Raw genomic sequence first — 25,791 nt, 5'->3', positions numbered from 1 at the left:
ACTACACCTGCATGGATTAGTGTTCAGCACAGAGGTAAAATACAGGTTTATTGACCTCTTTGCCTGTGGAGATGCCTCCTCTGCCACTTTACCCTACAACTTCCAGGTACCACAGCCCTCAGGAACACTAACTCTGTTCAGTCTGTGATGTACCCTCTCTCCCTCTCCCCGCCGTTTTTTCTTTTTAATTGAATAGGCTCCACGCCCAACATGGGACTCCCAACTCACAACCCTGAGATCAGGAGTCACATGCCCTACCAACTGAGCCACCCAGGCACCCCTGTTCCATCCCTTTTGATTTCCCCTCCCTGTATCCAGAAAGCCGTAGTGATTAGCTTACTTCATTTGAGTCCCTTCTCTCAGAGATCATGGTTCCACTTTTCCTGTTTTATATTGCCTATGAACATTCTCATCTATTTTATTCAGTTTTCTAATTGTTTATAGCAGAATGCCAAGTCTAGTTCCAGTTACTCCAACATGGCAAAAGCCCAAGAATTTTACTTTAGAAAATAGTTTTCTAGGGGCACCTAGATGACTCAGTCGGTTGAGCATCTGACTCTTGATTTTGGCTCAGGTCATGATCCCAGGACTGTGGCATCAAGCCCCACATCGGGCTCTGCACTCAATGTGGAACCTGCTTAAGATTCTCTCTCTCTCCCTCTGCCCCTCTCCTCTACTCATGTTATCTCTCTCTCTCTGTCTCCAAAATAAAAAAAAAAAAATCCAGGAAAATAGTTTTCTAATTTTACTTTTGCATTAGTTTTTTAAAAAGTTATTTTAGAGAGAGAGAGGACAAGTGGCACAGGGGCAAAGAGAGAGGAAGAGAGAAAATCCTAAGCAGGTTCTGCAGTCAGTGTGGAGCCTGATGCAGGTCTCAATCCTGAGATCATGACCTGAAGTGAAATCAAGAGCCAAACGCTTAATGGACTGAGCCATCCAGGAGCCCCACTTTTGAAGCTGCGTAATATTACCTGCAATATCAATAACTGTGTCATTGATAACATTGGTGACACATTGATGACTGTGTCATCCTTTCTAGTATTCATACTGTATATTTAATTATCTTGCCCAATTCATTGGCTAGTACTTCCAGGACAATGTTAAATAATGTTATTAATATCTTCCTGATATTTTCCTCCAAGGGTAGATGGGAAAGGACTTTAAAAGGATAATATCTGGAGTTAATGAAAGTGTTGGAGGAAAAAGACACTATCAAATGGTGTTGGTGAAGATAAATTGATACGATGTTTTGCGGAGGTAATCTGTGTACCCACTCAGCAACCCCACTTCTGGAAATCACATTATTTCACAAGTGCTCAAGGATCTGTGTGCAAGTGAGCCAGTTCAACACAGGTAGCTCTAATGAGAACTGATTTAACAGATTGTTTGTTCCTGAGTCTGGGAGACCTCACTAATCTGTCTGTGTTCGTAGGCCATGGTCTCACCTTCTGTTATTATTTCACGTTTTTTTTTTTTTTTAATTTATTTCTGAGAGAGGGAGAGACAGCGTAAGAAGGGGAGAGTCAGAGAGAAAGGGAGACACAGAATCTGAAACAGGCTCCAGGCTCTGAGCTAGCTGTCAGCACAGAGCCTGATGTGGGGCTCGAACCCACGAACCGGGAGATCATGACCTGAGCTGAAGTCAGATGCTTAACCAACTGAGCCACCCAGGTGCCCCTATTATTATTTCACGTTTTGCTGAATGATTTTGACCCATTATGACGTATCACAGGTATGCAAGTGTTAAGGCTAAAGTGACTGTGAGACTTTAAACACAACAAATATTACTTTGCATTTGAAATGGGTGTTTTACAGTGGCTTGAGTCAGGGAAACACCTTCCAAAAACTCATCAGCTTTTAATTAGAGATTGGTGGAAGACTTCTGACATCGTGGAAGGTATCATAAAAGTTATGGTAGCCTGCAAAGAAATGATCACAAGTGTGAATGAATCAAGCTGAAGGAAACTTTGCCTGTGGGATAGCAGGACTTCAGCGGATATGGAGGGAAAAACAAGTGCAATATAGCAACACCAGAAACTATGCTTCAGCGATATGGTCACCTAAATCACACTGATTACATTAAGTTAATGTTCCCACTTATAAAAATGTGTTCTCAGGGCGCCTAGGTGGCTTAGTCGGTTAAGCGTCCGACTTTCACTTAGGTCATGATCTTGCGGTTCATGGGTTCGAGCCCCGCGTCGGGCTCTGTGCTGACTGCCAGCTCAGAGCCTGGAGCCTGTTTCAGTCTGTATCTCCCTCTCTCTCTGACCCTCCCCTGCTCACGCTGTCTCTCTCTCTCTCCTAGAAATAAATAAATATTTTAAAAAAAAATGTGTTCTCTTGGCTAAATATTTTTTAATTTTTTTAAACGCTTATTTATTTTTGAGAGAAAGACAGAGTGAGAGCAAGAGCGAGTGGGGGAGGATTAGAGAGAGAGGGAGACACAGAATCCGAAGCAGGCTCCAGGCTCTGAGCTGTCAGCACAGAGCCAATGTCGGGGCTCGAACTCAGGAACCGTGAGATCATGACCTAAGCTGAAGTTGCTCACTTAGGGGCACCTGGATGGCTCAGTCGGTTAAGCGTCCGACTTCGGCTTAGGGCATGATCTCACGGTTCCTGAGTTCGAGCCCCGACATTGGCTCTGTGCTGACAGCGCAGAGCCTGGAGCCTGCTTCGGATTCTGTGTCTCCCTCTCTCTCTGATTCTCCCCTGCTCACGCTGTCTCTCTCTCTCTCAGAAATAAATAAAACATTAAAAAAAAATTTTGAAGCTGGTCACTTAACCGACTGAACCATCCAGCCACCTCCGTTAGTATTTTTTAATGTTTATTTATTTTGAGAGAGAGAGAGACAGATGTGCCCACGTGAGCGAGGGAGGGGCAGAGAGAATCCTGAGCATGTTGTCAGTGCAGGGCCCGCCACAGGGCTCAATCCCACGAACCTTGAGATCAGGACTTGAGCTGAATCTGATGTTTAACCAACTGAGCCACCCATGCTCCCCTCTCTCTGCTAAATAGACTATTCTTTTTTTTTTTAATGTTTATTTTTGAGAGAGAGAGACAGAGACAGAGCACAAGTGGGGAATGGGCAGAGAGAGAGAGGGAGACACAGAATCCAAAGCAGGCTCCAGGCTCCACGCTATCAGTGTGGAGCCAGACGCGGGGCTCGAATTCACGAACCATGAGATCATGACCTGAGCCAAAATTGGACGCTTAACCGACTGAGCCACCCAGACACCCCTAAATAGACTATTCTTGAATGGGCTGCAGTTGCAGCCTTGGAAAGTGGCATAAATCAGGAATAAATGATTCTTGGTCACATCATAGAAACTCAAATATAGAAAACTCAAATAAGGAAATTTATTGGGTCTCGTAACAAAAAATCTAGACAGAGCATTGGCTTTAGGCACAGCTGGGTCTAGAAGTTAGAATAATGGTACCAGGAGTGTGTCTAAAACAGTTTTGTCTGGCTTTCCCCCGAGTTAGCATCACTCTCAGGTGGGGTTCTCACTTGTTGGAGGCAACTTTTTGTAGTTCTAGGCCTGTAGTGAGACCTTCATTCTCTAACTTCCATGACACAACCAAAGCAGGACTCAGACTGACCAGCCTGGTCATGTGTCCAGGGGGGTCAGTGAGGCCAGCAAGGAACAGAAGCCCCAAATTGTGGAAGGCAGTGCCCAAAAGAAAAAGAAGAATCCTGTGCTGAGGAAGAGAGGCATGCTGTGTACACAGAAGATCACAGAGGCCCAAGTATAATAACAGACATGGAAAGAGGATCATGTAAAAAAAGTACACCTGAAAACTCATGGGTGACATGACTTAATGCCTGTGATGTTATTTTTAACTATTCTGGAGAGAAAAGTGGGGGCAGAGAGGAGACAGAAAGTCAGCGAAACTGATCAGTGTTAAAGCTGGATAGTACATACCTGAGCACTCCTTATATTATCTATTCTGCTTTGGTGAGCGTTTACAATTTTGCTTAAAGAGGGGAGCCTGGGTGGCTCAGTCGGTTAAGCGTCCGACTTCAGCTCAGGTTATGATCTCACGGTTCGTGGGTTCGAGTCCCATGTCGGGCTCTGTGCTGACAGCTAGCTCAGAGCCTGGAGCCTGCTTCGGAGTCTGTGTCTCCCTCTCTCTCTGACCCTCCCCTGCTCACGCTGTCTCTCTCTCTCTCTCAAAAATAAATAAAACATTGAAAAAAATTTTTGCTTAAAGAAGTTAAGAACAAAAATAAATGCAGTTTCTAATTGGGTACAATTGTTTCTAAGAAATAAAAGGTAAGAGAGACACTGAGAGGAAAGATTATATGTCACTTGTCCAGAAGCGCACGTCTTGGGATAGAGCCTTTCCTTCGACAGCTGATTTATCTATTTTTGGTCCTAGAAATGTTATCAGTTCAGAATCTACTCAGAAACAGAAACCACTCTGGGTATTTCAGAGAGAGGGAATTTAATATATGAAATTGGTTCCAAAAGTCTAAGAAGGGCCAGAACAGCAAAATGGAAAGGAGGGCCCAGAGGGAGCGAGAAGGATTCCAGTCATACATCAGAAGCTGCTGTGCCCCCGACCTGGAGCCCACTAGCCTGTGCTGGCTGCTGTGTGGTTGATGCTGTCACAGTCAGTTCTGGATCTGCCAAACAGATGCCACTTTTGTCAGCAATGGAAAGTCCGAAGGATAGAAAGGCTTTGGAGTCCAGAATCACGTACCCCATGCCACTACACCAGCCAGCAGCCACCCGCTGCCTCCCCACTGCCCCAAACAGGACATTTTTATCACTTCTTGGCCTTTTGGCTAACACCAAGTGTAAAACAGGAAACTTCTTTTCCTTTTACTGACCTCCTATCAGTGCTTCCTATTAAAAGGATTGAACCGGAAGCCAGCTGCAAGGAAGGAAGCCCAGGAAATGTCATTTGCAGAATTCCAGTTCCATCAGAGAGTAGAGTAGAGCAGGGCAGATGTTCAGCTGAGAGACGACATGACCAGCACAGTCCACCTTCTGGACAGCTTGACATCTATATACATCACTCTTCTCATCTTTAAAATTCTAAATAAATTCACGAGTCTGTTTTAAATTATGTAACTATCCTTTGTACCAAAAAAAAAAAAAAAGTCCTCACCCACGCCCAAAATGGGTGATGTTAATTCCTCTTCTAGGTCAGCCATAATCAAATTTATTAGAATCATGTGATGTTTCCCTGCTGGAAGCATTCCTGCCTTGGGAGCTAAGTCCTTGGCAGGGACAGAAAGCAAAAATTCTGTAAATGGGTTATTAGAGATAAAAGTGAAAGCAATTCCATCCCCTGATTTCTAGAAGTAAGTATTCTAGCTATGGAAAAAATAGTATTATGTATTGGTCAGTGGTTAAAAGCATATACTATATCCATTTGCAGGGTTTTTTAAAAGTTTATTTATTTATTTTGAGAGAGAGAAATTGAGTGCACATGCACGAAAGGGGGAGAGGCATAAAGAGAGGGAGAGAAAGAATCCCAAGCAGACTGTGAGCTGTCAGCATGGACACCAAGCCCAACTCAGGGCTTGATCTCAGCGAACCATGAGATCATGACCTGAGCTGAAATCAAGAGTCAGCTGCTTAACTGACTGGGCCACCCAGACACTCCAACCATATCCATTTGGGTAACACCCCTATCTCTCAGGCTCTCATCCCCCAGATGGGTCATAATGGAATATTCACTTGGTTAGTCTACCATTTTATCAGGTGAGCCGCTTCTGGGTGGCAGAGCACATGGCAAGCTTCATGGCAGCCAGGGAAGGAGGCTAGCTGACAGCCACAGAACAGATCATCTTGTCCACCTGATTTCTTTTTTTTTTCTTTTTTTTCTTTTTTTTACAAATAGTTTATTGTCAAGTTGGTTTCCATATAACACCCAGTGCTCATCCCCACAAGTGCCCTCTTCCATGCCCATCTCCCCCCTCCCCTNTTATTTTTGCTCTTGATTCCATTGCTTTTGGGGATGTGTCAAGTAAGAAGTTGCTGCGTTGTCCACCTGATTTCTGAAAACCTCCTCTGCACTGGGCACCCTTTATTAAACATTCGCTTGAGCCCTAAAACTTTATACTCTGTGCCCACTCCAAGAGGCATATCCCCCCTGCCTTTTCTCCACATGCCTCTTCCTCACATGTCCATCAATCCTTCTATCCAATTCTTTCTAAATCCTTGATCGTTTGGCCAACTTGTTAGCCATTGTCCACGGATCAAGGTAAAACCTGTGCCTGTGTCTGTCTCTTTGTCGAGGCAAAGTGGACAGCCAGATAGTCACTGGAGAGACTTCCCTTCCCAGTGGCTTTCAGGGGCACTTCCGATTGGAGTTATGATATTTCTGCCCCCCACTTCCTGCTGGTGCCAGTATATTTTACAGAATCGTCTGTAAAACAGGCTGTAACTTTTTCTTCCTCAGTCAGCCAGTTCAGGGTACCCAACAGCTGTATGTGTGAGTGGTGGGAAAGCAGCGGTGTACTAGGAGTGGGAGCTGTGGCGTGGGCCCCCTGCTCGTGAACTTATTTGTGGACGCAGGACCTGTTCAGTTCATAACCTTTGATCTTGGTGATGAAGTGCTCCTGCGCATGCCCAGATGTATAATTTGATGCATCAGTAACACCCATAATAGGCAACTCAGACATAGCCACTTGATGTCCATGGTCAGGCATCAAGCTCTAATAAGCGGGTCTGGTGACATTCCAAAAGCTTTTTTTTTTTTTATAGTTTTATTTATTTTTGAGACAGAGACAGAGCATGAGCAAGGGAGGGGCAGAGAGAGAGTGAACACAGAATCTGAAGCAGGCTCCAGGCTCTGAGCTGTCAGCAGAGAGCCCGACACGGGACTCGAACTCACGAACCGTGAGATCATGACCTGAGCCAAAGTCGGACGCTTAACCGACTGAGCCACCCAGGCGCCCCTCTTTTTGAAAAGGAGAATAGTTATTTGGTAGAGAGGTATGATGGTTAATTTTATGTGTCAACTTGACTAGTCTACAGGGTACCTGGTAATTTGGTCAAACATTATTCTGGGTGATTCTGTGAGAATGATTTTGGATGCATTTAACATTGAAACTGATAGTAAAGCAGATTGCCCTCCCTAATGTGGGTCAGCCTCGTCCAATCAGTGGAAGGCCTCAATAGAACAAAGGGCCGATCTTCTCCCATGTAAGAAACTACTTCCTCCTGCCTGACTACGTCAAGCTGGTACACTGCGTTTTATTCTGCCTTTGGACTCCAGCTGAAGCATTGGCTCTTTCTGGGTCTCAAGCCTGCCAGCCTTTGAACTAGAATTTACATCATTGGCTCTCCTGGTTCTCAGGCCTTCAGTCTTGGACTGGAACTACCCCATCAGTTCCCTTGGGTCTCCAGCTTGCCAACTGCAGATTCTTGGACTTGTTAGCCTCCAGAATCATTTGAGCCAATTCCTTATAATAAATTTTATATATACGTCTGTGTGTGTGTGTGTGTGTGTGCGCGCGCGCGCGCACGTGTGCATTCTTTTGGTTCCCTTTCTCTGGAGAATGCTAATACAAGAAGTATTGGATTTTCTCCCAAATTCTAAGGGCCTTAATTCCCCTACTGGGGATGGCCATTGGCGCCGTAAAGCATCCTCTAACACCATGGAGTTGCCGTGTCATAAGGTCTACGTAACAGAGCAACTTGCTCTGTAGCCTCGGCCTTCTGCGGTAGGGCCACAATGGAAACTGTCCATCTTATGAGTTACTCAGGGTATGGGTTGGAATAGCCCCTAGGTGAGGCATAGTCTTGCTTCCAAACCAAAAGATTCCTCCAGCTTGCTGTCTCCCTTTTTGTGGTGGGTGGCATTAGGTAGAACAGTGTGTCTTTCGCTTTATATTGGGCTAATCCCATCTTGTCCCAGATCATGTGACCCCTAAACATTTCAGCGAGGAGGCAGGACCCTCAGTCTTCAGGGTCTTTGTCTCCTGCCTTCTGGCATGCAGATGTCTTACTGAAGTACCTAGGATGGCTGCTGCTTTTTGTTCATTGTGTTCAGTCAGCGTGATATCGTAAATGCATGAACCGTTGTCACTGACAGTTAAGAGCAAACTGCTGCTCATGTGTCTTGCTAATCCATTAGAGAGTCAGAAACATCTCTCCAAGTCAACAGCTGTATCTAACAGGTGCCAGCTCCTATGCTGATTTGTTCCATTGGAAAAGATCACATCTGGAACAACAGCTACAATTAGAATTACTCATTGACTAAGTAACTGTAATCTACAGTCAGTCTCCAAGACCCATCCACCTCCTGCAGAGGCCACATGGGAAATTAAATGCAGAAGTGATAGGAATCACCACCCTAGTATCTTTCAAGCCCTTGCTGGTGGCATTGATCTCTGCATATCCTCTCGAGATACAGTGTTGTTTTAGTTTGTTCTGGTAGGGAGAGGAAGTTAAGAACTCTTCCTTCTTACAATAATAGCCCTCACACTGTGATCAGGAGGCAAATGTGGGGCTTCCTGCCAATTCCTTTTTAGAACTGTACGTTAGAAACTGAGGAGATAGCCATAGACTCATGCCAGAACCCCATTTATTGCTTGACCTTGATGAGCTCCTGCTTGGACTGGTGGGTTGCAATGCTGTTCTGGGTACCCAGGGATTAACATCAATTCAGAACAAATATCTAGCAATCCCTGGAGGGTCTAGATATTACCCTTTCCCAGTCTTCAGTCATCCGAGTACGTGATTTCATTTACATTCATTTAGTAGGACATTATTTACCAGGATATTATCTCAGGTCTCTCTGAGGGAGACATGGAGGAAATGTTCCAGTATGTACTTGTGGTAGTATAGTATCTATCCTTCTTTGATCAAAGGTTCAACAAATCCAGGTCTGTACATTGGTTTAGGTCTGTGGTATATATGACACGCTGTCATGCCCCCGTATGGCAAACTAAGTCAGATTCTTGCCCAAGAAACCTGGAATTTCTGTTTATTTGGGGTTTTTTTGCATTTGTTTGTTAGTTGGGTTTTTGATTATAGAGATCAATTTAAGAGTTTAGGAAGCTGTTCATCTGGATAATTCTTAGAGACAACATGGTCAACCAGCCATTGCCAAAGACCCACCCCTGCTGTATATATGGTAATTGTATACACATTGTCTCAGGCATTTAACCACTGTCGCTTGGCCTTTGCCACTCTGGAATCTCATCATCCCCATTTCAGTGAAGACATCTCCCTTTGTCATTTCCATCCTATAGGTGACAGCTGCAATATCTTAGTGAAGGAAGTGTCGTCTGGACATCTGGGTTTCTCCCTTCACATTATGGCAGGAATTCTGGCATCTCAGCTTCATCGAATATAGTCCACCCTTGAGTTCAAGTTGTGATCTGCCCTTGAAACAGATTTTTAGAGCCATTCCCAAGTGTTTGAACTAACACATAAAATCCAGTGCAGCGAATAAATCCAGCCTGTTGCAACATGGCGTCCCTCAGAATCCATCACTGAACATATTCCCGTGTCTGCCAAGGTAAATTAGAAAACGCTTGCAGTATTTTTGGTTTTATAAATTATCTCCTCCCACGTGATATTTTTTCATTATCCTGCTGGGAAATGCTGATCCTGGTTATGGTCCGTGGCAATGAGGGGTGGTGAGATGTGTCTGGAGGAAAATTGGCACCCTCTTGTAAGGTAGTTCCCTCAGGTGTGTTATTACAGAGTCTTCAGGAAAGGGAAGGCTAGTCTCCTCAAAGGAGAGGCTGCTTGCTGGCAAGAGAGACTCTTGGGAATTTAGCAGTTCAAGGTTCTCAGAGTGTCTGCATCTATTGAAATGTTCCCAGTCCCAGGGTCTCTTTCACAATCAGTGCCAAACATGTAAGAGACTTGGTCAGATGTAAAATCAACGTAAGTTACAACCCATACAGTTACATTTAGTGTCTGATTTTTAGCTATATCTACACTGTGGCTTCACAGAGATTCCTTTAAGGCCACTGTCAAAGTTCTCTGGTTTTCTAACAGTTGATCTGAGTTTTACATTTTTGAATGTTTATTTATTTATTTTTAATTTTTTGATTGTTTATTTTTGAGAGAGACGGAGTGTGAGTAGGGGAGGGGCTGGGAGAGAGGGAGACACAGAATCCAAAACAGGCTCCAGGCTCAGAGCTGTCAGCACAGAGCCGGACGCGGCACTCAAACTCCTGAGCCGTGAGATCATGACCTGAGCGGAAGTTGGATGCCTAACCAACTGAGCCACCTCATTAAATATTTATTTTTGAGAGACAGCGTGAGTGGGGGAGGAGCAGAGAGGACAGAGGATCTGAAGCGGGCCCTAGGCTGACAGCAGAGAGCCCAATGTGGGGCTCGAGCCCACAAACCATGAGATCACGATCTGAGCCAAAGTCAGATGCTTAACCGACTGAGCCATCCAGGCGCCCCAAGCTGAGTTTAAAGCTTGGAGCTTGTCATTTCCTTTCTGCCGGTGCTCCAGGAAGCAGCTCACCTGATGAGTCCTTGTAGTCATCATTACTAATGTCATGTTGAAATGCAGCAGCCATTTGGTCTCCCAAAGTGTTGGCTTCAATAGGACCTCATCCTAAGCAAATGATGATAAGTAATCATAAATGCCACCACAGGACATGGATCGCCAGTATTTCCATTTTTCATTGGCAGTAAAGCCATCATTCCGTTCAAGCTCAAAACAGTCAGCAAACCAATCCCCAAACCCTATTTTAGAGAGTCTGTTTCCTGGGACCTTTTCTGTTACCCAGCTTATATAGTAAGAGTCCCATCCAGAAAACAGAAGCCATTCTAGATATTCCGGACAAAGATAATTTAGTACTGGAAATCACACAGGTGTGGGAAGGTGTGGAAGAGCACAAAGGAGGATGGGGCTGGGGAAACAAAAGAAGGAAATGATCCTGAGGGATCACAGGCTGCTAATGCCCCTAGAAGCTGGAGCCCATGAGCATATACCTGCTGCTGCACTTTCAGGGAGACAGTCAGTCCAGGATCCGCTGAAGAGGTACCACATCCATCAAAGCTGGAACAACCAGAAAGATTCCGCATCTGCCTGAGCTGCTGTAGCCCAGAATCCTGCTGCCCCACTGCTGCTACAGCAACCACCGGCAACCGTGAGAGCCAGAGCAGGAAGTTTCCCTCTTCCTCCGGCCCTCCGAGTGTCATTGTATATATCCCGCAGGAAGCCAGCTGGTGACAGATCCTGGGTAAGATAGTTTGCAGACTCTCAGCCCCATCAGAACAGAGCAGAATATGGGGCGCCAGGGTGGCCCAGTCAGTTAAACATCCAACTTCGGCTCAGGTCATGATCTCACGGTGCGTGAGTTCAGGGCCCGCGTCGGGCTCTGTGCTGATGGCTCAAAGCCTGGAGCCTGCTTCAAATTCTGTCTCCCTCTTTCTCTGCCCTTCCCCTGCTTGTGCTCTGTCTCTCTCTCTCAAAAAATTAATAAACATTTTTAGAAAATCAGAAAAAAAGAACAGAGTAGAATATAAAAAGGCAGTTTGGGGGCTGAAAAACAATAGGTAAATAACCAGTAGAGAAACCAAAATCAGTTGTCTTAGTTATAAAGCCCCTGCTTCCTTACAAGGGCAAAGAACAAATGTATTCAGCCATAGATGGGTAGTTTAAAGAAAAAAGGCAGTTTCTCCTGCTTGTCAGTTGCTGTAGTGTATCCATTGAACAGTTTCACCAGCAGAAATCCCTTAAATATTTACTGAGTATTACTATGCTGTAAGCTGGGCTCATGCTGTTATACTTTAATCTTGTGATTTAAGAGGAAAGCATAAATCAGAGTAGATTAAACATCAGATATACATGTTTATATTAACTACTGTAAATCTACCACATTTGCCATATCCTCGTCGTTTTCACAGATAATGCTATTTTACGTAGAGATCAGAGGCATCGGAAATGAGCCCCGATATCATCTCCTTCCTTTAGAGATCTGTACACTTTTTCATGATCTCTTTCTCTCTCAAGAAGAAGGTACCCTGTCCTCCTACGCCTCACCAATCCTTTCCAACAATAACCATTTTAGTGTGTTCTCAGTCTCATTCCTCCCTGCCTCATCTGGAAATTTATTTCTTCAGTGACTTGTTTCTTTCCAGAATACTCAAATTCTTCTTCAGTCTTGATGCCACCTCTCCTTACTACCACTATCTGCCTATTCTTTCCCTCCAGAGCAAAATTCTGTGAAAAGAGTCATATGTACTCGCTCCTCTCATCCTATTCTCCCTGAAACTCACCCCAGCACAGACAGAGACACAGATACACACGTACACACATGCACATACAATAGGTGCACACATGCACGCCACACTCACATACACACCACACGTGCTCACACGCACATGTGAACACACAGCACACACCACTGATACATCCAGTGGTCAACTCTTAGTCCTTGACTTACTAAAACGAACACAGCCGACTGCCCCGTCTCCTTGAAGCACTTTCTTCACTTCCGGGATGTCTTCCTGGCTTTCTGGTTTTCCTCTGGTATCTTCGCTTGTTCCTCATCCTCCTAGTCCCTAAATGTCAGAGGGCCAGGGACTCACCTCTTCTACGTGGCCTGCCTCCTTTGGTAACCACATCTAGTCTCATGACTTTAAATACCATCCAAATGCGGATTCCCAGTTCACATCTCCAGCCTGGACCTGTTCCCTCAACTCTGCTCTTATATCCAACCGCCCACCCTTCATCTCCTGTTGGATCGATAACAGGACATGTTAAATTTAACATGTCCAAACCTGAGCTGCAGAGACGGGTCCCCACAGGTTCCTCTCCTAGTCTTCCCCATTTCAGTAAACGGCACCTCCACTCTGCCAGTACCGTGCCGTAGACCTCGGGGTCACCCTTGATTGTTCTCTTCTCCCCCACGAGTGGGAGAGGGACAGAGGGAGAGGGAGACACAGAATCTGAAACAGGCTCCAGGCTCTGAGCTAGCTGTCAGCACAGAACCCGATGCGGGGCTCAAACCCATGAACCGTGAGATCATGACCTGAGCCGAAGTCAGACGCTCAACCGACTGTGTCACCCAGGCGCCCCTCACTCAGCCTCTTCAACTTACTCTTAATCCTATCTTGGAATTAGAGCCTCCTTTCAGGACTGGAGAACATGGCACTGGGGATTCAGCTGCCAACGTGGCAACTATTCACTTGAGGGAATAGTCTCATGACTGTCCTTTGACACAGTCCGCTGCTGTTCATTCCGCCCAGCCTCAGCCTTCTCTCTCAGAGGTCCTCTGTTCCTCCTTCTACTTGTCAAAGGCAGTGTTCGGGTCTCTCCAGTCAGGAGACAATTTTCAACTTTGCTTTCCCTGTTAAACATCTCCCCTATCAACTCTCAGGCGCCTGTTTAAATTTGCACAGAGTGGAGCACCTGGGTGGCTCAGTTGGTTGAACGTCCGACTTTGGCTCAGGTCATGATCTCGCGGTTCGTGGGTTCGAGCCCCGCGTCGGGCTCTGTGCTGACAGCTCAGAGCCTGGAGCCTGCTTCGGATTCTGTGTCTTCCTCTCTCTCTGACCGTCCCCTGCTCACGCTGTCTCTCTCTCTCTCTCTCTCTCTCTCTCTCTGTCTCTCTCAGAAATAAATAAAACATTTAAAAACAATTAAAAAAATAAATTTGCACAGAGTGACTACCGTTTGCAACACTTAACAATACTGGTGCCCATGTGGAATGTCTACAGATCACCTAGAAAGCAAAATCTTACTGAAATTTAAACTAAACAAAAACCACTCTCCTCCAAGGAATTACCTTTTCTCTAAAACTTTACACAACACTTTCATGTCTGAAAAAGAACTGGCAATGTCTTGGATATCAATTAATCATTCCTCTATGAAATCAGTTTCAATCCCTTTCATAATCAGGAGTAGATTTTAGAGAAAAGCTGCACTGGGGCTCCTGGGTGGCTCGGTTGTTTAAGTGTCCAGCCGGTTCAGGTCATAATCTCGCAGTTCATGGGCTTGAGCCCCACATCGGGCTCTATGCCCACAGCTCAGAGCCTGGAGCCCGCTTCAGATTCTGTGTCTCCCTCTCCCTCTGCCCTGCCCCTGCCCGTGCTCTCTCTCTCTCTCAAGAATCAATAAAACACTAAAAAAATCTAAAAAATAAGAAAAGCTGTACTAATAAGTAGATGGAAGTTAGCTTATCAAAGAATTCAGCATCTTCAGAAATAACTTATAAAATGGGGTTCTCTGGTTACAAATAAAAGGAAAGCCAACTCATGTTGGCTTAAGGAAAATGACATTTATTGGGTCAAGTAACTGGAAAGTCCAAGGATAGATAGAGCTTAAGGCATTTCTGGGACTAGGGTTGGGGTTGGCAAAAAGAAGCAGCCTGTGGTGATTTTTGTAAATAAAACTTTATTAGAACACTACCCTACCCATTGCGTCTCCTCTTGTCTATGGCTGCTTTTGCGCCAGTGGCAGAATTGAGTAACATAGTGGTGAAGCTGAGGAGTTGTGAGAGAGAGCTATGCCCCACTATGATGTGTGGGTCCCCCACCCCCATCAAGCAATTCTCCAACACGAATCCAACTCAGTTCTGACACTGTCTACCTGGAGATAGCATCAGATTCACAGGTTAAGGGCTCAGTCCCACAAGACTGCCCCCAGTTGAGATGCCCATCACTAGTCCAGGTTGTTACCTGTGCTTCACCCCTTTCTTGGGTTCGCATAGTTTATGCTAGAGTGGCTCACAGAATTAAGGAAACCAGTTTACTTACCAGATTACCAGTTCATTACAAAAGATATTAAAGGATACAGCTGAACAGCCAGATGAAGAGATACATAGGGCAAGGTCCCAAATGTAGGAACGTCTGTCCCATGGAGCTTGGGGCCAACCAGTGGATGCATTCTGGTTCACCAACCTGGAAACTCTCAGAACCCTGTCCTTCTGGGGTTCTATATACACTTCAGTACATAGGTGTGATTGATTAAATCATTGGCTGTTGGTGCTTGATTCAATTTCCAGCTCCTCCCCTCTTCTAGAGGTCATGGGGAGGGACTGAAAGTTCTAACCCTCTAGTCTAATGAATCTAATGTAATGGTCGCTTCCCCTAGCATGCACACACACGCCCCCCACCCCACCCCCGCTCCCATCTTAGGGGACTTCCAAGAGTCACCTCATTAACATAAACTCAGCTGTGGTTGAAAGAGTCTTCTTGTGAATAGCAAGACACCCATGTCACCTTTATGGCTCTGAAGTGATTTCAGAGGATGAGGATGAAAGACCAAATATGAGAACGAAAGATGCCCCCAGGGACATCTGGGTGGCCCAATCAGTTAAACCTCCAACTCTTGATTTCAGCTCAGGTCATGATCTCACGGTTTGTGAGATCGAGCCCTGTGTCTGGCTTTGTGCTGACAGCACAGACCCTGCTTGGGATTCTCTCTTCCTCTCTCTCTGCTCCTCCATGTTCATGTACTTGCTCTCTCTCTCAAAAAAATCAACATTCTTTTAAAAGATGCTATTATTGCTCTTATTGCTTAGGCAATTATAAGGGTTTGAGAAGCAATGAGCTGGAGACCATTGGCAAAGTCAAAAATATATATTTATTATAGGGGCGCCTGGGTGGCTCAGTTGGTTAAGCATCCAACTTCGGCTCAGGTCATGATCTCACGGTGCGTGGGTTTGGGCCCCGCATTGGGCTCTGTGCTGACAGTTCAGAGCCTGGAGCCTGCTTCGGATTCTGTGTCTCCCTCTCTCTCTGCCCCTCCCCTGCTCATGCTGTCTCTCTCTCTCTCTCTCAGAAATAAATAAAACATTTAAAAATTATATATTTATTATAAATAATAATTTCATACCCACAGATCCTGAAATATTTCCTGTCTGACCCCTTCCAGAAAAAGAAATTACCAACCTAGGAAACAGAATGATGTCGGTGGGATTTGGCCTTTCTCTGCTTCAGGGTTGGCTCTTTCTCATGGAAGCTCTGTCGTGATGGTACAACATCTACAATATAGAAGTCCAGGCGTCCGTCCTCATAGGAATGGTCTTCTTTCCAGTTGCTCCTGTAAAAATTCTAGGATTCACTTTGATTGAACCTCCTTTGCTTGCCTTGTTTGGTGTGTGCATCCTCCCACCGGGAACTGGCCATGGGAATGCAGTGCCCCGATTTGTCAGGTCTGGTCACAGGTTGACCTCTGCAGTGATGAGTCAAGTCAGTATTTCCCAAACCATAAGAACTGAAAGAGGTGAAGGAGTGATCCTCTCAAGAAAAGTTGTGAGGAGCAATTACCAGAAAAATGTATTGAATGAGGAGAGGGAGGGGTCAGAATAGAATAATGAGTAACGGAAGGGTAATTGTGTTACAGGCTGGAAAACGAAAACATCTACTGAAAAAATTAAAATCACAGCTTTTATTTTTTTATTAAAATTTTTTTTAACATTTATTCATTTTTTAAGAGACAGAGTGTGAATGGGAGAGGGGCAGAGAGAGAAGGAGATTCAGAATCTGAAGCAGGCTCTGGGCTCCGAGCTGTCAGCACAGAGCCTGACACGGGGCCTGAACCCACGGACTGTGAGATCATGACCTGAGCCAAGGTCGGGCGCTTAACCGACTGAGCCACTCAGTTACCCCTAAAATCACAACGTATAAATGGCTGTAGCTTCTTCTGTTAATACAGAAATAAATATTTTCCCTTTCATCAGTTCATTTAAAATCAAGAGTTTATGTCCAGTGTATGAAAGTACTGTTTTAATTGGTCAAAAACGGTTAAATACTCGCAATTTCATGCAGTGTGTACTAGTTACCTAGAGCCGCTATAACAAAGTACCTCAAACTCAGTTGCTTGCAACAACCGAAATATATTCTTTCAGTTCTGGAGGCTAGAAGTCAGAAATCAAGGTGTTGGCAGGGCCACGTCCCCCTGAAGGCTCGAGAGGAGACCCCTTCCTGCCTCTGTGGGCTCCAGGTGTTTCTTTCTTTCTTTCTTTCTTTCTTTCTTTTTAAATTTTTTTTATGTCTTTATTTCATTTTGAGAGAGAGAGAGAGTGAAAGGGGGAAGGGCAGAGAGAGGGAGACACAGAATCCGAAGCAGGCTCCAGACTCTGAGCTGTCAGCACAGAGCCCAACGTGGGGCCCGAACCCACGCACCGTGAGATCGTGACCTGAGCCGAAGTCAGACGCTTAACCAACTGAGCCACCCAGGCGCCCCCAAGTGTTTCTTGACTAGTAGTTGCGTGACTTCCGTCTCCACCTGTTATTTCCCAAGGTTTGTTTCTTTCTTCTTTGTATTTATGTGTCCTCTCTTCTTATAAGGACAGGAGACCCTAATCCAGTGACCTTCTCTTAACCAATTGTTTCTGCAAAGACTATTTCCAAACAAGGCTACATTCTGAGGTTCCAGGTAGACCTGACCTGTTGGGTTTTTTAAATTTTTTAAGATGTTTTTTATTTATTTTTGAGAGAGAGAGAGATAGACACAGCGTGAGCAGGGGAAGGTCAGAGAGAGAGGGAGACACAGAATCTGAAGCAGGCTCCAGGCTCTGAGCTAACTGTCAGCACAGAGCCCGACGCGGGGCTCGAACCCGCGGACTATGAGATCATGACCTGAGCCAAAGTCGGACGCTCAACTGACTGAGCCACCCAGGCGCCCCTGAACTGTTTTTTTTTTTCAGGTAGACATGAATTTTGAGGGGACAGTATTCAACCCACTATTAGTTCAACCTAACATTGGAAAATTTAAAAGGCAAAAAATTTGTCTTTTCAGTCTCAGAGTCAGTAGAAAAACAAAGGTAAAGACTGGGTTAAAGTATGCCAGGAATGCACAGATCACTCAACACCCAGAAAACGTAACATACTCACTACTCAGGATTGTTGTGGGTTGAATTGTGTTCCTCCCAAAAGATATATCTAAGTGCTAACCTGCGGTACGTTTTTGGAAATAGGGTTGTTGCACATGTAATCAGTTAAGATGAGGTCACATTGGAGTAGGATGGGCCCTTAATCCAGAAGGGCTAATGTCCTTCTGTGGGTTCGAGCCCCGTGTCGGACTCTGCTGACAGCTCGGAGCGGTTCTGGTCCTCTGCCTCCTCTCTCTGCCCCTCCCCTGCTTGCGCGCGCATGCTCTCTCTCTCTCTTTCAAAAATCAACATATAAAAAAGAAAAAGAAAAGAAAATCCTTTAAAAAATGACTGTAGAAAACAACAGTGTCCTTAGAAGAAGACGTTATGAAGAGACAAGGAGAGAGCTCCTTGGGGAGACAGAGACACACAGGGAGAAGACAGCCATGTGAAGGTGGAGACAAAAATTGGGGCTTTGCTGCCACAAACCAAAGAACTCCCGAGGCCACTAGACACTAGGAAGAAGCAAAGTAAGATTCCTCCCTCACAGGTTTCAGAGGGAGCGTGGCCCTACTGACACCCTAGTTTCAGATCTCTAGCATCCAGACTGCAAGACAATAAATTTCTGTTGTGTTAAGTCACCCAGTTTATGGTACTTTATTACAGTACCTCCAGGAAACTAATACACCGTTAAGAAGGGGGAAAAAAAATGTAAATCCCACATAATTATTTAATAAAATTTAGCAGTCATTTATGATAAAAAATTTATAGCAAATTGGAAACAAAAGGGTACCCATCAAACACCTATACTAAACATCATTCCTAATGCTGAAATTTTAGAAGCATTTCCATTCAGTCAATATAAATAACGAAAATATGCAAGATCTTAATAAAGAAAATAAGGAGGGGGGTTCCTGGGTGACTCAGTCGGTTAAGCGTTTGACTTTGGCTCAGGTCATGATCTCACAGTTCATGAATTCAAGCCCTGAGTCGGGCTCTGTGCTGACAGCTCGGAGCCTGGAGCTTGCTTCGGATTCTGTGTCTCCCTCTCTCTCTGTCCCACCCCTGCTCATACTCTGTATCTGTCTCTCTCTCTCTCTCTCAAAAATAAATAAACATAGAAAGAAAGAAAGAAAGAAAGAAAGAAAGAAAGAAAGAAAGAAAGAGAAAGAAAATAAGGAAACATTACTGAAGAATACAAGGTAAACGGAGAATTATGCTGTTCCTGGATGATAATATCATAAAGATGTGAGTTGTCCCATAATCTATAAATTCAAGTCCAAAATAAATGCCTGTAGGATTTTTTTCTTTTTATTGAAACTTAATAAGCTTATCCTAATATTTATATGGAAGAAGAAAGAGAATTTTTTAATGTCATTTGAAGAACTAGATGGGGGAATTCACTTTAAAGTTTTGGTAATTAATACTGTGAAGTATCACTGCAGAGATAGACAAATAGACCAACCGAACTGAACAAGAAGAGCTCAGAAATAGATCTGAATTTATGTAAACTAAATGTATAACAGAGATAGTGTTACACATTAATGGGGGAAGGATAGACTATTCAGTAAATAGTGCCAGAAAAATTGGTTATCTGAATGAAAAAAATTAGAATCCCACATGCAAAATAAATAGTAGATTGAAGCCTTAAAAGTGAAAAACAGAGCTTTAAAAAAAATCTTTATGTCCTTGAAACAGGAATTTCTTTTTTGTTTCTTTTTTTGATTTATTTTGTGAGAGAGCATGCATGGGAGGGACAGAGAGAGAGACAGAAAATCCAGAGAGAGAGAGAGAGAATCCCAAGCAGGCTTGCATTATTAGCACAGAGCCCGACTTGGGGCTCGAACCCATGAACCGTGAGATCATGACCTGAGCCGAAATTAAGAGTCAGATGCTTAACCAGCTGAGCCACCCAGGCGCCCCAAAAGCTTCTTTTTGATGAAAACCACCTTAAGTGAAGTTAAAAAGTCAAACCACAGGCCAGGGGAAGATACTTGCAAAGCATATAACTGATAAAGGATTAGTCTGTTGGATATTTAAAGGATACCTATAAATAAATAAGAAATAAAGACAACCCAACTTGAAAAATAAGAAAGGTTATTGTGCAGATAGCATTATTACCCCTGTTCATCACCCCCTGCCAATATTCATACCCTTTGTTGGGTGACTTCACAGTTCTTCCCACTTACAGGGCAGGAGATATTCCTTCCCTTGACTTTAGATTTGGCCATGGGATTTGCTTTAGACTCTTAGAGTATCGTAGACATAACTGTGCCAGTTGCAAGCCCAACCTTAAGAGACCTCATACATTTCTGCTTGGTCTTTTGTACCTTTGCCATTATCACGAGGTGAAGTCTGCCAAGCCAGCCTCCATCTGGTTCCAGAAGGAAGATACGAGACCATGTAGTAACACAACTAACCTGGACAAGCTGCCTAACTCATCTGACCCCTAGGTATGTGAGTGGACCCAGGCAAGATCAGCAGAGCTGTCTTAACAAGTCCAGCCTAAATTAACCAACCCATAAGCATGTGAGCTAAATATATGATTATTGTATAACATTGTTTTTTGTGGTTAGTTGTTATACAGAGTTAGTTACCAACACTGTAACGAGCAAGTAATTCACTGAATCACAGTCAATAAACATTCACTGTTCAATCCACACTAATAAATGCAAAGATGTACCATTGCATATTCATAAGATTGGCAAAATTAAAAAGTATAATATTGGGGCACCTGGGTGGCTCAGTCGGTTAAGCATCCGTCTTCGGCTCAGATCATGATCTCATGTCATGAGTTCAAGCCCCGTGTCGGGCTCTGTGCTGACAGCTCAGAGCCTGGAGCCTGCTTCAGATTCTGTGTCTCCCTCTCTCTCTGACCCTCCCCTGCTCAAGCTATCTTTCTCTCAGAAATAAATAAAAACATTTAAAAAATTAAAAAAGAAAAGTCGTGGAGCCAGAATTCCAAATCCAGCAACCCAGCTCTAGCGTCTGTGCTCATAACTATCTGCTACTCTTTATTATCCTTTATTTCTTTGGCCATCTTAAACATGCTTATTTAATAGTCCCTAGGGTTTTTATTTTCTAAAATTGTTGGTGTTCCAATTCTCCTGTTTGTTCTACCTGCTGATTCTTCTTTATAAAGAACGATTTCCTTGTGTGTTTTAACATTTTTGACTCATTCACTCAGCAACACTGATTGGGCATGTGTCGTGTGCTCAGGTGCTGTTCAGGGAGCTGGGGACACATAAGTAAAGCAGGCCAAGTCTATGCTCTCTCACCTTAAATTCTAGTAGGAGGAAACAGTAAACAAGGGAATAGAGAATGGGAAGCAGTGGTTATATAGGATGGTAAAGGAAAGATCTCTGATAAGGTGACATTTGTACAGAGACCTGGGAATGTGAGAATGTGAGCTACGTTCATATCTGGGAGAAGAATTCCCAAGCAGAGCAGCAAAGACAAAGGCTGCATGGCAGAAACATGCCTTGAATGTTCAGGACTGAGCACAGGTCTTTGTGGCTGGAATGCAGCGTGTGAGGGACAGAGCAGGGGAGAGGGGGAGGGCAGAGAGACGCCTGGGTGCAGGGGGGTGAGCGTCATGGAGGGCCTCTGAGATCATGAGAACTTTGAGGCTGGTTGGGAAGCCTTTGGAGGCTTTTTTGTGAGTCATAAGCTCAAAGGTGGTATTTAAAACTACGAGACTAGGGGCGCCTGGGTGGCTCAGTTGGTTAAGCGTCGGACTTCGGCTCAGGTCATGATCTCGTGATTCGTGGGTTGGAGTCCCGCATCGGGTTCTGTGCTGACAGCTCAGAGTCTGGAGCCTGCTTCAGATTCTGTGTCTCCCTCTCTCTCTCTCTGCCCCTCCCCCACTCGTACCCGGTCTCTGTCTCAAAAATAAATAAACTATAAAAAATTGTTTTTAAATAAATAAATAAAACTACGAGACTAGATGGGCTCACCCAAGGAAGAGTGTAGGTAGAGAAGAGGTCTGAGCCCTGAAGCCTGGGATAGTCTAGCTGTAGGGAAGGAAAATTTCTCCTTGACCGTCTTCCTGGCTGGGTCTGGAAATTAAACTGACAAAAACAAATTAACATGAGAAATGCAAACAAATTACTTCATATAAGTTTTACATGACACAGAAGCCTTCATAAAGGAAATGAAGACCGGAAGAAACAGTTAGACACCGAGTATATTTTTATGCGAGGTTTGATGAAGAGCAGACAGTCGTGGAGGAATATGGTAGATCAAGGAGCAGGAAGATAAATTTAGTAAATTGGGAAACGCACCGAAGCCTGTTTGTTCAGATTCTTTGCACTGTCCCTTTGTTTTCTGAGATAAGGGTTCTCTTTCCTCTGGGTATAGGGAGGGCGCCTCTCACAGTAGGGTCATTTTAGTTGCAGGGGAGACGAGAGGGGGTGTCAGAGTGACCTTAATGCTTCTGCTGTTTTCCCAGACTTCTTCAGTTCAAAATATTCAATGTACCAAGGTACCATATTTTAGGGTAGTGTGTCCGGAATCTCCCAGCCCTTAGATTAGGAAAATGAAAACCCAGCCTAGGAGACTGAGAAGGAGTGGCTGATAGAAGAGCCATGGAGGAATTGGTGTCCTAGCATCAAGTGAAGAAAGTATTTGAGGATGAAGAGAACGATCCACTGCATCAGTAAAATGAGGACAAAGAAATGACCGTTGGATTTGACACGCAAGTTACCAATGAGCTTTGTAAAAATGGTTTTGATGGATGGTGCTGAAGCCTGATAGAGAACGGGAGAAGTGAAGACAGCAAGTGAAAAGAGCAAACCAAAACACGCTCTCAATGAATTTTGTGTGAGGGGAACAGAGAAACGAGTAGTAACCTGGGGTGCCAGGCTCGCTCAGTCGGTAGAGCGAGCCTACGACTCTTGATCGCACAAGCCCCACGTGTAGTAGAGTGTGGCATACAGTTTCCTTAAAATAAAATTTTTAAAAAATTATAAAGAAATGAGTAGTAGCCAGAGGTGGATGTGAAACCAAGGGAGATTTTGTTTGCTTGTTTTTAAGATAAGAGCTAAGAGGCACCATGATGGTCCGATGTTGGAAACCATCCACTTAATATGAAGAAGGGAATGACTTTGAGTTCAGCATAAGCAGAACTTACTTCCCACCTGGCTTGGGTCCTGACAGCACCCTTCCTGAGCGGTTTTGCATTTACTTCTACCAGGCGCCCAACGGGCTCCCCCAGCCCAGGACTAATTTTTCGTTAAATTTTCACCTTCAGGTTTGCCACACGAAACAAGTAAAATCAAATTGGATTCCAGAACCTCTAAAAACAAAGGGTTGGGGGAGCCTGGGTGGCTCCGTCAGTTAAACATCCGACTTTGGCTCAGGTCATGATCTCGTGGTTCATGAGTTCGAGTCCTGTGTCAGACTCTGTGCTGACACCTCTCAGCCTAGAGCCTGCTTTGGACTCTGTGTCTCCCTTTCTCTTTTTCCCTCCCCTGTTCACTCGCTCTCTTTCAAACATTAAAAAAATTAAAAAACAAAAGGTTTGCTATCTCACCTAGGTACTTTTTTCTTTTTTTCCCCAGTGTAAGTCCCACAAAGACAAACTTTGTTTTTTCACCGGGGATTTATGGGCAAAGTTTACTAGTCTTTCTTCACTGAGGTCGTGGTCCTTAGAAGGTTCCAGATTGTTACTGATCAAAACCCGAGCCCATATTGCTGCTTCGGCTCTGCTCCTTCTCCACTGCAGGCACCTAGGGATTTCTCATTTTCCTGCAAGCTCAGGCACAAGTTTGAAACATTTGGTTATATTTTAGCCAGCATCTCCAGAGATTTGTGGCAGGCGAGTTTCAGCACTTTCTAGATCACCATTTTGCTGGAAGCAGTAATGTTTCCCCTCCTTCTTCCCCTGGCTAATTCCTTCACCTTTGAACCTCAACATTTCTTCTCAGAGCGGTATCCCCAACCCTCTCCATCCCAGTCTCGACTGGTTTACGTTCTGTTCTGCTCACAACACCATCTTTCTGTCTTTGCCCTTGCGAAGTCGTTTGTGACTTCACGTGATTGTTTGTTTAGTGCCTGGCCCCCTCTAGACTGAACGCCGCATGCACGTAGGAAGCAAGCCAGTTCAGTTCAGCACACAGCAGGAAGCCTGATGCATAGAAGCTCAGTAAAGGTTGGTGACTGAGCAAAATCATTATCCCCAGATCACGTAACTTATTAGTCACAGTACAGTTATTAGCACAGTACTAAGCGATCTCCTGTGTCTAGGAGATCTTCTCTAAGAAGAAAGTGTTTCTTAGTAGAAACAAGAGAGAGGTTTCTGATGGTTATCTCGGGTGACTGTGCTTGGGAAAGCTGTGTCATTTTGGTTAACCACGTGTCTTTTCCTCTCCAGCATGGAGATCTCCTCTCACCAGTCCCACCTCCTGCAGCAACTGAATGAGCAGCGCAGGCAAGATGTCTTTTGTGATTGCAGCATTCTGGTGGAAGGGAAGGTCTTCAAAGCACATCGAAATGTATTATTTGCTAGCAGTGGCTACTTCAAAATGCTCCTTTCTCAGAACTCAAAGGAGACCAGTCAACCCACCACAGCTACATTTCAGGCTTTCTCCCCCGACACTTTTACGGTGATCCTGGACTTCGTCTATTCCGGCAAACTCTCTCTCACTGGTCAGAACGTCATAGAAGTGATGTCAGCTGCTAGCTTCCTTCAGATGACTGACGTCATTAGCGTATGTAAGACCTTTATTAAATCTTCACTAGACATTAGCGAGAAGGAAAAAGATCGCTATTTCAGTCTCTCCGATAAAGATGCCAATTCTAACGGTATAGAACGTTCCTCCTTTTACAGCGGTGGCTGGCAAGAAGAAAGCGCTTCCCCACATTCCCACCTAAGCCCGGATCAAGGAACAGGTATAATAAGCGGAAAATCTTGGAGTAAGTATAATTACCATCCGGCCTCCCAAAGGAGCACCCAGCAACCTGTGGCCAAGCATGAACAAAGGAAAGATTCCATTAAAAAATCCAAACATTGGAGGCTGTCCCAGCCTTCTGAAGTGGCTCATTATAAGTCGAGCAAACGAGAAGCTCGGACATCGGATTCTTCTGGCCACATTTCCCAGTCGGAGGAGCAAGCACAAGTTGATGCGGACATGGACTCTACTCCTGTTGGCTATCCGTATGGTCCAGGATCTGAGGTCACATCCAGAAGCTTTTCAGGTACACCCCAAAAAGCCTCAATGCGGGTCTGAGACTCCCAAACAAATCAGTGCTGTCTCAACATGCCCTTGCTTTGAAGTGTTACAGGCAGTTGAGCCAAGTGATTTTTTTTTAAGTCCTACTTGTCGAACGCAATTTATTGCATAAAGCATAAATCTAAATTTTTAACTAAAAATAATATTTGAGAGAAATTTGATACTAGTCAAAACTTATGGACTTCTGAGGTGCAAAGCCCAAGATTTTCCAAACCTGTGTCAACAAATGATTAGATCACCATTAAGTGTTTAAAGCTCTTTTTAAAAAAATTTTTTTTAAATGTTTATTTATTTTTGAGAGACAGAGCACAAGTGGGGGAGGGGCAGAGAGAGAGGGAGACGTGGAGCCTGACGCAGGGCTCGAACCCACGAACCGTATCTGAGCCAAAGTCAGACAACCAACTGAGCCACCTAGGCACCCCTAAAGCTCTTTTCTAAATGGTTCAATCCCTAAGGTGCAAATCTTCACTTTAAATAGGTTATTTTTTTTCTGAGTATTCACTCAGGAGGAGTGCTTTTATACCAAAAAGTTAAACAGAGCAGCCATGCGAATTTTTAGAGGTTCATAGAACCGAGACCTAAAAGAAATGAGACTACATCTAATTTTATTGAGATATAAATACATAACTTAAAAAAACCTTAACACACAACCCATAACATTGACACTATAGTCGTATATGCAACAACAATGTGAAATATCTCACTTTTATGATAGCAGTAAAATGCAGAAAGATTATAATGTAGGTTGTTGGTTTCAGCATACTCCTCTCCCTGCCATGAGACTGCCGTAGAGAACAGGG

General features: G+C 44.4%; 1 protein-coding gene across 4 annotated transcripts in view; it reads left to right on the top strand.

Annotated features, from left to right (window-relative positions):
* Positions 1–25,791, top strand: part of ZBTB8A (zinc finger and BTB domain containing 8A) — a 55,859-nt gene that overhangs the window by 16,749 nt on the left and 13,319 nt on the right. Inside the window, exons 2-3 of one of the 4 annotated variants that reach the window (XM_077763509.1) lie at positions 9,216–9,484; positions 24,133–24,956. In XM_077763509.1, coding sequence (XP_077619635.1) covers positions 24,134–24,956 — 823 coding nt within the window. In that variant the 5' untranslated portion in view covers positions 9,216–9,484; position 24,133. Of the gene's footprint in view, positions 1–9,215; positions 9,485–11,093; positions 11,178–19,470; positions 20,213–24,132; positions 24,957–25,791 lie in introns of those variants that run through there. The other 3 variants (XM_077763511.1, XM_077763510.1, XM_077763508.1) reach the window with 3 other exon arrangements.

Source organism: Crocuta crocuta, unplaced genomic scaffold (assembly GCF_008692635.1).
Source record: "Crocuta crocuta isolate KB4526 unplaced genomic scaffold, BGI_CrCroc_1.0 scaffold214, whole genome shotgun sequence".
In the NCBI taxonomy this organism is placed as follows: Eukaryota; Metazoa; Chordata; class Mammalia; order Carnivora; family Hyaenidae; genus Crocuta; species Crocuta crocuta.
The sequence above is the reverse complement of the archived record's forward strand: the minus strand, read 5'-3'. Positions and strand labels throughout refer to the sequence as shown.